Below are 15,383 nucleotides of genomic sequence, written 5' to 3'. Positions count from 1 at the left end.
TAAATGAATCGACGGTGAGACGGTGGAGACGCCAGCGTGAAGAACTGAGTCAATGCAAAAAGACGACAAAAGCTTCCGGAGGTAATCATAGCAGATGGCCCGAACTTGAACACTTTCTTGAAGACTGGGTTAACACACAGGGAGCAGGCGGTTTCCACCGTGCAGATCAGACTGAAGGCTAAAGCAACCGCCACCAAAATGAAAATCGAAGATTTTAGAGGTGGGCCATCATGGTGTTTTAGATTTATGAAACGAAAAGGCCTGTCTGTCAGGGTACGCACGACTCTGTGTCAGCAGCTCCCTCCCGACCACGAGGAAAAACTTGCTAACTTCCGCACATTCACTCAAACAAAGATAGCGGAGAATTCCATCGGGCCAGATGATATCATAAATATGGATGAAGTACCTTTGACGTTTGACCTGCCTCTCACTCGGACTGTTAATAAAAAAGGTGACTCGTCCATCACACTGAAAACAAGTGGCCATGAGAGAACGCATTTTACTTGTGTTCTGAGCTGCACAGCATCCGGACTAAAGCTTCCACCGATGGTGATTTTTAAGCGGCTGACAATGAAAGTTCAGTGAAAGCTGCCATCAAGCTCAATTCCAGCTGTGATTCCTGGGGGCACCACGAAGTATTTGCAGCCACTGGACATCAGTGTGAACCGGGCATTTAAAGTGGCGCTGCGCATTGAGTGGGAGGCTTGGATGACGAGCGGTGAGAAATCCTTTACCGAAACAGGACGCATGCGAAGAGCATCTTTAACTCAAGTCTGCCAGTGGATCCTAAATGCGTGGAGCCGTGTCACAACATCCACCATCACCAATGGGTTTCAAAAGGCTGGACTGCTACGTGATGAAGAGGACTGCGTGCGCTCAAGTGAGAGTGACAACGAAGAAACTGAAGTGAGTGATGAGATCCTGAGGTTGTTCAATTCGGACACCGAAGAAGAGGACTTTGATGGTTTTAGTGCGCAGGAGGAAGATGAAGAAGGCGATCAATAACTTTTCCTGGTAGGCTGCAGTATATATATTTTTTTTACCAGTCGTTAGGAGATATTGGAATGTTTTTCGTGCACTGTTCAGTAAAAATGTATACGCAACGTAATTTGTGTGTTACCGATATGTATGTATATTTAAAAGTAGCTGTGTTACAGGCACTGTTCGAAAAAAAGCATTTGCAATATGTATTTGTTTATGTTACCATACGGAGTTAATTAAAAGTTAAAAAATCCTCACGTGTAATATCTTTCGGTGTAAATATCTCATATTACAACGTGGGACACCTGCGGCTTAAAATCCGGTGCGGCCTGTACAAGTACAAAATTGATTTTCTTTCTAAAATTAGAGTGTGCGGCTTTTAATCAGGTGCGCTCTGTAGTCCGGAATCTACGGTAAGTAAAATGGCATTAGGCTCATTTGAAATCAAATCTGGAACAGCTTTCGTGTTGATGTTTGTTAGATCAAATATTTTTAATAAAATAATGTTTTTCAGTACAAGCACATTGTTAAAAGCAGAGTATTAAAATCTGTGCTGCAACAGAGAATCAACAGATCTTTAGCTGAAAGCTTATTAAGTATAGGAGTTAGTCTGTAGGGATTACCAAGCTAGCTATAACTGCTGTGACGTCTATTATGGTAGTGTGCTTATAGCATCATGTTGTCAGTGGATGGAACTAATGGAGTTCCAGTAGACTGGACTTGCTTCTGAAGCTGTATGATGAGAAACAATTTTAATTAGAGAAGTACAAACGCAAGGATAACCAAGTAGAAAGCAACTTGAAAGAATCCATATTTCAATTATCAAACAAGAAGGTTAATTGAAGTACTAGTGTAAGGTAGCACGCCTTTTCTCTTTTTAAAATTACATTTTTGAAAAGATAATCATTCATTAAGTACAATATAGGAGTGTGAGAAATTATTTTTCCTTTTGAAACCTGTTGATCAGTTGATTTCCAGTTTGTAATTTTCTTTAATTGCACATATGATGTACACATCCGTACTGTAATGTGAAATGCAAAATAATTATATCCTTGAAGTTCATGTTGCCTTCATTACACAAGCTGCTATTATTGGGTTTGTCATGTTGGATGAAACACAAAACTTTAATGACAAGTTTACTGATGAGGATTTATTAGTATTGTTACAAGGATTGCCCCTTAATAATAATGATCAGTTAGGCACAGAGAGAATCTTTATTTACTGACTCACAAGCACATGAATCTACACAACTGAATATCTGTGTGCACACCTACTGAATTTCTCTGACTCTCCATGACCAGTCAAAGAAGAAAAAAGCCAGGTGTTCCTCCAGGTCCCAATATGATCTCCTCGTGTGTGATATGGGGTTCTCCACATCCGCGATGTTTGGTTTCTGGAGAGTTGTCATTGCCTGTGCTCCCTAAATCCTTCATTCTTATTCCTTTGCTTATCAGATCAACCTCCGATGTGTTAATTTCGTTGGCTCGAGATCATCTGACGGACCTGTGTTAGCTTCTGATTGGATGTAGCCAAGGGCTGCAAGCAGTATTGCTTTGTGGCTCTCTCTTCAGCATTGTGTCTTAAGGTGATTTATTTTGTTCTGTGCAATTCAGACTGGTTCAAACCAGTCTTACCAGATCACCCAATCACTGGACCCAAATGACCAGATCACAACCTGTCCCTTCTGCAAACCTGCCATTTTACATAATAAACAGCTTATCTGAAAATGGCCTCAGATTTAGCAGATCATCAGCGGAAACTCCTTGTGCCCACGTTTAACTGCACAAATTTAAGTTATCCCAAAGCAAGAATCAATTCACCAAACAGTTCACAAAATGGCAGCTGTGAAGATAGTCCCACAAATTAACTGTCTCCATTCCTGTCATCATGTGGCAAGAACAAAGACCTGCTTTGTCTGTTCCACCACCCTTGCCTTATTACTGATTACTGATTTGTAGATTGTAGCTCTCTCTGGCCAACAGTATGCTTAGAAAATAATGCTCATAGATGGTGATTTCTAGGATTACCTTTTATATTTAAATAAATAGATTATTCTAACCATGTGTTTTATGTACTAATTTGGGCGTGGAATCTGGGATACCTTGAGGCAATATATCCTTTTATTTAGAAGGTTGTATTTTTTAATCAAATCTTTATCTTTGGGTGAGATATGCCATTGTTGACTTTTTTTTTCCTATTCAGCAGTTTGGTTTTCTACTTTTGTAATGTGTTTGTAATGTGGAACTAGGTATTAAATCACCATATATAATGGCAGCAGTTTACTTTTCATTAGGATTAGTATCCTTGTATTGAAAGTAGTCTGATGCTCAGTAGTATGATAGGGAAACTTACTGTTGGGAAGAAATAAAACTAAAAAAGAAGGACAATAGTGAAGGATTTAGAGCTTGAGAACATTGAACAGAGATGTTGTGCTGACCAATGTACAGTGCCTATAAAAAGTATTCACCTCCTCTCCCCCCACCCCCCTGGAAGTTTTTATGGATTTTTTTTACAACATTGAATCACAATGGATTTAATTTGGCTTTTTTGACACTAATAACAGAAAAAGACTAACATGTCAAAGTATAAACAGATCTTCACAAAGTGATCTAAATTAATTACAAATATAAAGCACAGTATAATTGATTGCATAAGTATTCATCCTCGTTAATATGATACACTGGTGCAGCCAATTGGTTTTAGAAGTCACATAATTAGTTAAATGGAGATCACCATGTGCAGTCAAGGTGTTTCAATTGGTAGTAGTTAAAAAACATCTGTATCTGGAAGATCCAACTGCTAGTGAGTCAGTATCCTGGCAAAAGCTACACAAAGCCCAAAGGACACTCCAAGCAACTCTGCAAAACGGTTATTGAAAAACACAGGTCAGGAGATGGATACAAGAACATTTCCAACTCTCTGAATATCCCTTGGTTAAGTCAATCAACAAGAAATGGAAAGAATATGGCACAGCTGTAAATCTGCCTAGAGCAAGCTGTCCTCAAAAACTGAGTGACCGTGCAAGAAGGGGCTAGTGAGGGAGGCCACCAAGAAACCCATGACAACTCTGGAGGAGTTACAAGCTTTAGTGGCTGAAATGGGAGAGACTGCACATAGAACACCTGTTGCCCAGGTGCTTCACCAGTTATAGCTTTATGGGAGAGTGGCAAAGATTAAGCCACCATTGAAAAAAACTCACATGAAATCTTGGCTAGAGTTTGCCAGAAAGCATGAGGGAGACTCTGAAGTCAGCTGGAAGAAGGTTCTATGGCTTGATGAAACCAAAATTGATCTTTTTGACCATTAGACTAAACACAATGCTTAGTGTAAGCCAAACACTGCACACCATCCCTAATGTGAAGCACGGTGATGGCTGTATCATGCTGTGGGGATGCTTTACTGCACCAGGCCCTGGAAGGCTTGTGAAGGTAGAGGGTAAAATGAACGCAGCAAAATACAGGGAGATCCTGGAGGAAAACCTGATTCAGTCTGCAAGAGAGCTGCAACTTGGGAGTCCAGAAGACAATGACCCCAAGTATAAAGCCAATGCTACACAGGAATGGCTTAAAAACAATGAAGTTAATGTCCTGGAATGGCCAAGTCAGAGTCCAGACTTCAATCCAATTGAGAATTTATGGCTAGACTTGAAAAGGGCTGTGCACTCACAATCCCTGTGCAATCTGACAGAGCTTGAGCAGTTTTGCTAAGAAGAATGGGGAAAAGTTACAATGTCCAGAAGTGTAAAGCTGCTAAAGACCTATCCATACAGACATAAGGTTGTAATTGCTGCCAAGGGTGCATCTACTAAATACTGACTTGAAGGAGTGAGTAATTATGCAATCAATTATTTTGTGTTTAGTAATTGTAATACATTTAGACTAATTTGTAGAAATTTGTTTTCACTTTGACATGTAAGTGTCTTTTCTGTTGATCAGTGTCAAAAAAGCCAAATGAAATCCACTGTGATTTAATGTTGTAAAACAATAAAACATGAAAACTTCCCAGGGGCAGGGTGAATACTTTTTATAGGCACTGTAAATCTACTGCATTATCAATCTAACCCCTCCCCATTTTTCTTACATCCTCATCTAAGAGTCTTTTTAAATATTCCTTTTGTATCATCTGCCTCTACCGCCATACTAGGTGTTGCATTCCAGACACCTGGCCACCCAGCACTCTGTGTAAAAACCTATCTCTGCCATCTCCCCTAACCTTTCCTCCACACCTCTATCAAGTTGCCTCTCATCCTCCATCACTCCAACGAGAAAAGCCCTAGTTTGCTCAACCTATCCTCATGAGACATGTTCTGTAATCCAGGCAGTGTCCTGGTAAACCTCATCTGCATCCTCTTAAAGCTTCCACATCCTTGGTTTAATGAGGTGACCGGAACTGAACACAATACTCTGGTCTAACCAGAGTTTTAAGGAGCTGCATCATTACCTTATGACTCTTGAAGTTAATCACAGCTAGCTATATTAGTTTGCCAATTGAGCCAAGTAGGGAGCAATTTGAATATGTGATTTAAAACTGGTATATTGCCCAGACAAAGAATCTCTCAACCATGAATAGAAGGAGTTTGGTGCAATTTTTAGCACAAAGATGAGAAAATCTGCAGATTCTGTTAATCCAAAGCAACACACAAAATGCTGGAGGAACTCAGCATCAGGATGAAGGGTCTCAGCCCAAAACATCGACTGTTTACTCTTTTCTGTAGATGCTGCCTGGCTTGCTGAGTTCCCCCAGCATTTTGTGTGTTGCTTTCTGCAAGTTTTGCATGGGCACAAATGTATGAAGAGTGGAAAATGGGAGACATGCCAGCAGAGCATATGAATAGTCAATTGATGAAGGTATAGGCAAAAAGCAGGAGCAGCAGGGGAGATTTATAGCATTGAAGATAGGAGCTCCTGGTAATGGGTAGGCTATATAGTCAGAAATTAATTTCAGTCACATTTAATACCAAGGTAGCAAATGATCACTTTATGGTGACAAGGAAGTGGGTTTGTGATGAAAACAAAATTCAATTTTCTTAATCTAATTGGGACTATTTTTTCGTTATCCACTATTTGTGGATCAGAAACAATAGAGGAGTCAAGGGGAGTGGTGATGTGATGGGGGTCAGCATACAAGTGAAATACTTAGGAGTTTGTATAGATTCAGCATGACATCTGAAACTTTGACAACTTCTATAGATGTGTAGTGTAGAATATATTATTTGGTTGTATCAAAGACTGGTATGAGACCGCCAATGCCCTTGAATGGAAAAGCCTACAAAGAGTAGTGGATATGGCTCAGTCTATCACGGGTGAAGCATTCCCAACCATTGAGCACATCTACATGAAACTCTGTTGCAGGAAAGCTGCATCCATCATAAGGGACACCCACCACCCAGGACGTACTCTCTTTTTGCTTCTGCCATCAGGAAGATGGTAGGGCTCATACCACCAGGTTCAGGAACAATTACTACCCCTCAAACATCAGGCTCTTGATGGATAACTTCACTTTCCCCATCATTGGAATGTTCCTACAACCAGTGGACTTACTTTCAAGGACTCTTCATCCCATGTTCCCAATATCTATTGCTTATTTATTATTGTCGTTGTTGTTGTTGTTGTTATCATCATCATCATCATCATCTCTTTTTGTATTTGCACAGTTTGTTTTCTTCTGCACTCTGGCTGAGTGCTTTAGTTAGGCAGTTGTTCATTAATTCTGTTATGGTTATTCTATAGTTTATTGAGTATGTCCACAAGAAAATGAATCTCGGGGTTGTATGTGGTGACATATGTGTACTATGATTATTAAAAATTACTTTGAACTTTGAAATATTACATATTTTCAGATGACATCACCAAAGGGGAGCATGCAGTTGGAGGTAATTTGCATTCAAAGTCAAATCTTTGGACATCTCTTAATGAATGAGAGGAGAATATATTGCAGATGATACAAATTAGATAGTGAAAAACAATAACAAGAGCAGTCCCACTGACATAGATTATGAGGAGAGATGGGCAATGGATTGTATGTTTAAGAATAAAAGGAGGGATTTTTTAAATCAAGGTTACAATCACAAGGGATACAAAGGAAATTACTTGCTGTTCTCTCCATGGTGCTTTCAATGGGATCGCTATACTTGTGCCAGGTTCAGCGTACACATTTCCCATTTGAATGCTAGGAAATCTGAGCGAGTCTACACTTTCCAGTCATATTTTTTTAAGTGTCCATCTATGCAGTGCAGTATTGGGATTAAAATTTAGCAAAAATTCAGAGCCAGCTTTCAGGCTGAGCCAAGGGAGACTGAGCTTCTACGCAACTGAGTGCTGCTGATGTTTAAGATCGATGCTCTTTTTGCAGCTTTAAGGGCATTTTCAGTATTCCAGTAATGCTGAAAATCTAATTGGAGTTATTCAAAAGTAGTATTATGAAAAGGATTGTCATCGTCTTCGGTTCCTGTTACATTCCTGTTCCTAACCATCAATTCTGAAACTAAATTACACTTTGTTGCAATCATGATGTTGTACTCAATTCCATCGCCAAGAATCTGTCTTTACTTTGCCTTTCTCTCTCCTTATCCCTCCCCCTTTTGAATCTGCTGTTGAAATCTTTCTCCTTGAGCATTTCCTCCCTGTCTGATTCCTATCTTCAATCTATATATGCTGCTGATTGTTTCATAATTTGGAAAAGGTCCCAGCCAGATGTCACCCATTTCTGCTGATTTGTATTGGTTCCTGGTCCAGTAATGTTACTGTCTTAAATTTTAAATTATTGTTGTCACTTTCCTAATCTCCTCCCCCTTCTTGAGTCCACAAGTCACAGAGAGAGAGAGAGAGAGAGAGAGAGAGAGAGAGGTGTTTGATTGCTTGTACGTTGCTGACTTTAATCTAATCCAGCCAATTGTGCCTTCATCCATCTACATCTACTTTGTCGACTTCCAACATTAAACCTTTTATATTTCTTTTCCTCTTTATTGATCTTTAAAACTTACCTGACTGTCAGCTTTACCCTTAAATAATGTGTGTGTTTTTTTCACTCAATAAAGTGATCCACTTTAGGGTAATTTATTATTATAGCAGCGTATAATCCAAATTACCGTTTATTGGCAAAGCCTATTGCCTAGTCTTATCAAAAGTAACTGAGTTGTAATACAAAAGAATTAGAAAGATAAGATGGACAGGGACAAAGTGGAGAAAGTAATGGAATTGGCAAGAAATGACATGGTGAAATCATATAATTCAAAGGAGCAGCTGTGAAAAGATGCAACTACAAGATAGAAATACAATAACATTTACTCAGTGTAATGTGTATAAAGCACAAAAATCAACATAATTGGAGGACCCACTCTCAATCTTTTCAATGATTTTAAGTTCCCTGGTCTCAGTCGTCTCATTTTCACTATTGATGCCCAGTCCCTGTACATTTCTATCCCTCCTCAGGAGGGCTTTAAAGCTGTCTGTTTCTTCCTGGATAACAGACCCAACCACTTCCCCTCCACCACCACTCACCACCATTTGGCGGAACTAGTCCTCACCCTCAACAGTTTCTCCTTTGGTTGCTCCCACTTCTTTCAGACCCAAGATGTAGCCATGGGCACTCGCACAGGCACTCAGCTGTGCCTGCCTTTTCATTGGCTACGTGGAACAGTCCATGTTCCAAGTCTTCACCAGCATTGCTCCCCAACTCTTCCTGTGCTACATTGATGACTGCATTGGTGCTACATGCTGAACTCCTCAATTTCATCAACTTTGCCTCCAACCTCCACCCTACCCTAAAATTTACTTGATCCCTTTCTGACATCTCTCTCCCCTTTCTCGATCTCTCTTTCTCTATATCTAGAGACAGTCTATCTACTGATAACTTTTATAAACCCACTGACTACTTATAGCTATCTGGACTACACCTCTTCCCACTCTGTCAGTTGTAAAAATGCCACCCCTTTTTCTCAGATCCTCTGTCTCTGCTGCATCTGCTCTCAGGATTAGGCTTTTCATTCCAGAACAACTGAGATGTCTCCCTCCTTCAAAGAAAGAGGCTTCCCTTCCTCCACCATCAACACTGCTCTCAGCCACATTTCTTCATTTTGCACACGTCTGCCCTCATCCCTTCCTCCTGCCACCCCACTAGGGATAAGGTTCCTCTTGTCTTCACCTATCATCCCACCTGCTTCTACATCAAACTCATAATCCTTAGTGACTTCTGCCATCTCCAACTGGATCCCACCCCCAAGCGCATCTTTTCCTTCACCCCCCACTGCCAATTTCCACTTTCTGCAGGGATCACTCCCTATGTAACTCCTTTGTTCGCTTGACCCTCCCCACTGATCTTCCTCCTGGTGCTTATACTTGCAAGTGAAACAAGTGCCACACCTGCCCCTACAATTCCTCCCCCACTACCATTCAGGGTCCCAAACAGTCCTTCCAGATGAGGCAGCACTTCACCAGTAAGTCTGTTGGGGGTCATCTACTGTATCTGGTACTCCCAGTTGGCCTCCTGTGTATCAGTGAGACCCAACATAGATTGGGAGACCACCTTGTCAAGTATCTTTGCTCCATCCATTCCCAAAAGCAGAATTTCCCAGTGGCCACCCATTTCATTTCCACTCCCCATTCCCATTCTGACATGTCAGTCCATGGCCTCCTCTAGTGTCAGGATGAGACCACACTCAGGTTAGAGGAGCAACAGCCTATATTCCATCTGGGTAGCATCCAAACATGGCATGAACATCAATTTCTGGAACCTCTGGTGTTTGCCCCCCTCCTGACCTTTGCCATTCCCCATTCCTGTTTCCCTCTTTCACCTAATCTGCCTATCACATCTGTCTGGTGGTCCTTCCCTTTCCCTTCCTTTCATAGTCTGCTGTCCTCTACTGTCAGATTCCCTCTACGCCAGGACTTTATCTATTTCACCAATCAACTTCCTAGCTCTTCACTTCACCCTTCCCCTTTTCCTGGTTTCACCTAACACCTGCCACCCTGTATTTCTTTCTTCCCTCTCCCCATCATCTTAATCTAACTTTTCCCCCTCCTTTCCAGTCCTGATGAAGGATCTTGAGCTGAAACGTCAACTGTTTACTCTTTTCCATAGATACTGATGGCCTGCTGAGTTCCTGCAGCATTTTGTGTGTGTTACCTTGGATTTCCAACATCTGCAGATTTTGTCATGTTTATAATTGCAGAAATATGTACAAATCCCATTTCCAGAAAAGTTGGGATATTTTCCAAAATGCAATAAAAACAGAAATCTGTGATATGTTAATTCACGTGAACCCTTATTTAACTGACAAAAGTACAAAGAAAATATTTTCAATAGTTTTACTGACCAACTTAATTGTATTTTGTTTGTAAATATACACAAATTTAGAATTTGATGGCTGCAACACACTCAACAAAAGTTGGAACAGAGGCATGTTTACCATTGTGTTACATCACCTTTCCTTTTATTAACACCTTTTAATCATTCTGGAGCTGAGGATACTAATTGTAGTAGATTTGCAATTGGAAATTTTGTCCATTCTTGCTTGATATGACTTCAGCTGCTCAACAGTCCATGGTCTCTGTTGTCTGATTCTCCTCTTCATGACGCGTCATACATTTTCAATAGGAGATAGATCTGGACTGGCAGCAGACCAGTCAAGCACATGCACTCTGTGTCTACGAAGCCATGATGTTGTAGCCCTTGCAGAATGTGGTCTGGCATTGTCCTGCTGAAATAAGCATGGACGTCCCAGGAAGAGACATCGCCTTAATAGTAACATATGTCTCTCTAAAATCCTAATATACGCCTCAGAGTCAATGGTACCTTCACATACATGCAACTCACCCATGCCATGGGCACTGATGCACCCCGATACAGATCACAGATGCTGGCTTTTGCACCTTTTGCTGATAACAATCAGGATGGTCATTTTCATCTTTGGCATGGAGAACTCAACACTCGTTTTTTTCGAAAACTAGCTGAAATGTGGACTCATCTGACCACAGCACACGGTTCCACAGTCTTTCGGTCCATCTGAGATGAGCTCGGACCCAGAGAACTCGCCGGCGTTTCTGCATAGAGTTGATGTATGGCTTCCTCCTTGCGTAATACAGTTTCAAGTAGCATTTCTGGATGCAGCGACAGACTGTGTTAAGTGACAATGGTTTTCTGAGGTACTCCTGAGCCCAGGTGGCTATAATTGTCACAGTAGCATGACGGTTTCTTAGGCAGTGCCACCCGAGGGCTCGAAGATCACGCGCATTCAACAGTGGTTTCCGACCTTGCCCTTTATGCACTGAGATGTCTCTGAATTCTCTGAATCTTTTCACAATATTATGTACTGTAGATGTTGAAAGACCTAAATTCTCTGCAATCTTGCGTTGGGGAATGTTCCTTTTGAACTGACTAACAATTCTCTCACGAATTTTGGCACAAAGGGGTGAGCCATGACCCATCCTTGCTTGCAAAGACTGAGCCTTTGATGGACGCTACTTTTATACCCAGTCATGATACCTCACCTGCTACCAATTAGCCTGCTTAATGTGGAGTCTTCCAAACCAGTGCTACTTGAATATTCTGTGCACTTTTCAATCTTTTTTTAACTCTGTCCCAACTTCTGTTGAGTGTGTTGCAGTCATCAAATTCTAAATTTGTGTATATTTATAAAATGCAATTAAGTTGGTCAGTAAAACTAGTGAAAAGCTTTCCTTTGTACTTTTGTCAGTTAAATAAGGGTTCATGTGAATTAACATATCACAGATTTTTGTTTTTATTGCATTTTGGAAAATATCCCAACTTTTCTGGAAATGGGATCTGTACAATTATAAATTGGATAATTATTGTCCACAATTGCACAGGACTGAAAATAAACTCAAGCTTGAAAGGTTTAAAAGCTTTGTCATTATGGAATGAAAAACTATTAAGCTCAATGTTTGGTGTTAAAAGGAAGGCTGTAGTCTCACTTTAGCTGCTTGGTCACTTGACATTTTATTTGCAAAATCTAAGTAGAAATTGCAGCTGGTAATACTGATCACGTCCTCGCAGATGATGGTAGAGATGTGACAATTTGCAGGCAGCAATTTAGTTTCATATTTGAGATTTGACTTTGTAAATCTGAAAACTGCAGTAAGCAATGTACTTTGAAGACATTTTAAATGAATTGGCAGTATTAAGAATCCTAGACAAAACCAGCAGAGCATACCTCCATCAAGATAAAGACAGGTGTTGGAAACACTAGAGAGACCTCCATTGGAGAGGCTGCAAGGCATGATGTCAGGTAAGACTGAAGCACAGGATGCTTCAGTCCCACCCTCTCCAGCATTTTCCAGGCTAATATGCAGTCATTAGAAAGCAAGATAGAAAACCTCAGAACAAAATTGCTTTGTCAGAGGGCTGTGAGGGACTTTTGTGTATTCTGTTTCACAAACATGGCTCACTCCCAACCTTCCTGAAATAGTGCTCCAGCCCTGGGGATTTGCAATCCCAATCCACCATGTGAACCAGATGGTGGTGTCTGATTTATGATAATTCTTTGTGGTGCACAGATGTGGTAACCTTGTTCTGTTCCTGCTCCCCTGACCTGGAACATCCGCAGTGAATTACCTTTTGTTGCATCCTCTGCTGGTAAACTGATTGTAGTGTACATCTCACCTCAGATTCAGATTCATTTATCGCATGCATATCAAAACGTATGGTGAAGTGAGTCATTTATGTTAACAACCAGCACAAACTAAGGCATATGCTGGGGCAGTCCACAAGTTTTGCCGCATATTCTGGTATCAACGTGGTGTGCCCATGATGTTCACCAGAGCAACATAAACAAAAACCTCAACACAACAGCAAAACAGATGTCCTTTCTCCCTCCTATCCACCCACTCACACATATAGGCAGGTTTCTATCCCAGGCTGGCCAGCTTTGTGCCTCCAATCTCTAGTGCCTTGCCCAGACTCACAGACTTCAGACCTCCAACTTTCAAACCTGATAACCTAGGGCCTCGACGTCCAAACTCACCGACTTCAGTCTTCGACCTTTGGTATCAACCCCAGTACTTGCTGATAATGGTACTTTGATCCCTGCTCCTTAAATTCTAACTCGCGTAGGCCTCCAACCCTGGGACTTGTTGACGTGTGGAGGTTATCCCTGGCCCTGACTTGTAGGAGGACTGACCTCTGGATTGAAGACCTTTGACTTCCAGGCTTGCCAGCTTCGGTCTTGTAATTTTGGGCTCTGACCCCAGGACTTCTGATCCTGGGAATTATCTGTCCTCATCTGCAGAGCTTGTCGTTTGCTGGTCATTGACCACAGGCATAGGTGGTCTTTGTTTCACCACCTGCCAACTCAACACACATCCATGGAGATCACTGGTATTCTGCAAAGAAGCACTCCCATTTTGGTTACAGTCTGGTACAGCAGTTCAAATGCACAGGAACGTAAGAAGCTGCAGAGAGCGTATATCACAGGAAGATCCCTCCCCATGATCGATAGTATCTATAGGAGGCACTGCCCAATAAAGGCAACATCCATCATCCAGGCCTTTGTATCTTCTCGCAGATACCATCAGGCAGGTGGTACAGAAGCCTGAAGTTCCACGTTCAAGAACAGCTACTTCCTTTCAGTCTTTCAAAACATCTAATTGCCACTACAGTTTAGCAATGCTTATGACCATTCTGATCAGTTTGCACTAAAATTTACTGTTTTATTTTGCTTTTGTTTTCTTGTAAAAATATTCTTAAGTGCTTTTGATGCTGCTGCAAGTGTCTTTCATTGCACCTGTGACAATATGCTCAAATTTGACTTGTTATATTGACATCAAAGCTTATAAAAGCAAAATTAAAATGTTGAAATCCTTTACTAAGGGTGGAACAATAACTTTCCTCCTGTGTAGGATTAGTAAAGTAAACAAACTGTTGGGGCACTGCATTCAAACAGGGTCATCCGTTCTCTGTGGTCACAAAGATGAACTGCTTTGGTTCAGAGTGCTCCCCGCTTCTGAACTTAATGCAAAATAAAGTTGTTGGGATGACTTGATCTGCCAGCATAAACTTTAAAAGCAAAATGGAATCTGCTTTACCAGTCTTTAAAATAATTATATTTTTTTGCAAGAGGAATAAGATTGAAATTCCTGCTTCATGCATTTTTTGCAATATATACATTTTATATTTCCTTTCTCATGGCTCAAGTTCTCTGTTCCAGGTAAGCTGGATGAAGAATATGCTCAGAAAGTACAAGATATGGAGAACACACAGCAGCAGAAATTGAAAGAGCGGCAGAAGTTTTTTGAAGAGGCCTTTCAGCAGGACCTGGAGCAGTACCTGTCTACAGGATATTTGCAGATAGCGCAGAGGAGAGGCAAGATTTTCTATTACTTTGCAATCACAGATATCTGTTTTGTGGAATAACTATTTTATGATAAAGCAAGTAGGGATAACTTCACAAGTTTCTGTGCTTCTTAGTACTTTGAATATGTATCAATGCATGTTTAACCAATATTTATATTGTATTTTCATCTGCATTGCATTTATTAACCTGACTTCATTCTTTGATTTGGTGTTGGACAAGATGTAAGCTTGGGTCACAACAGTCTTTAGAGCAATAAATAAAGATGATTTTCCTTAGAAAACAAACTATTTTAGAATAGAGGCAATAGAACACAAGGTAGGAACTATAGCAACTTCAGTTAAAAAGGATGGTTGGTTTCTTCAAATAATCCAGTAAATGGAACACAGTTACATGCAAACTGTGCAAACAATCAGGTCTGTATTATTGACAACATTCCAGGCCTTATTAACAATGGAATAATCACCATCTGGGAATTATATTATTACTGTATGAAACATTACATCTGTAACATACTCTGATTCCATAATGATTCCTTTTATTTTAATCAATCCATAGGGGAAACCTTAAATAATCAGGTATGTGTTGGGGCTTGGGCAAGGTTGTAAATTGTCCCCGAAGCAATTACACACACTGTTGTTAGTTAGGGAAAGAATTATGTAAATTCGATTTTATTTCAAATACCTTGAGGGTTCTTGTTTAGGATTGGCAAGCAAAGAACTGATATAGCAATAAAGAGATGGTAAAATTTGAAGATTTGAAACATCCTGCATTTCATACATGATATTTTGTGGACAGTACAAAGTTTATATTTGCAAAGTAATACTTGTTTTTTGTTGTGCTTACTGGAAGGTTTAAAATGGTGCTAGTGAAGCCCAGCAATGACATGCAGATTGTAAACAAAACAAAAAATTACAGTATTTAATCACACTTTTCCTTGGATACGATCACTGCAAGCAATAGCCTGTAACTCCCCTTTTGGAGTTGAGCTGTTGAACCACCTGTACAACTTAGTATTTTTGTGGTGTGAATTTCAGGATGGTTGTGGCATGGTGTGGACAGGTGAAGTCAAGTGGCTAGGCCCGGGCCCAAGAAT

At 40.6% G+C, this 15,383-nt stretch overlaps 1 protein-coding gene across 2 annotated transcripts in view; it reads left to right on the top strand.

The window, feature by feature from the left end:
* LOC132378545 (dysbindin-like) overlaps positions 1-15,383 on the top strand; it is a 237,410-nt gene that overhangs the window by 180,988 nt on the left and 41,039 nt on the right. For both annotated transcript variants that reach the window (XM_059945533.1, XM_059945532.1), the window contains one exon: positions 14,144-14,299. In XM_059945533.1, the coding sequence (XP_059801516.1) occupies positions 14,144-14,299 (156 nt within the window). The remainder of the gene's footprint in view (positions 1-14,143; positions 14,300-15,383) is intronic.

Source organism: Hypanus sabinus, chromosome 20, assembly GCF_030144855.1.
Source record: "Hypanus sabinus isolate sHypSab1 chromosome 20, sHypSab1.hap1, whole genome shotgun sequence".
NCBI lineage: Eukaryota > Metazoa > Chordata > Chondrichthyes > Myliobatiformes > Dasyatidae > Hypanus > Hypanus sabinus.
This window is presented reverse-complemented; position numbering and strand designations above follow the sequence as displayed.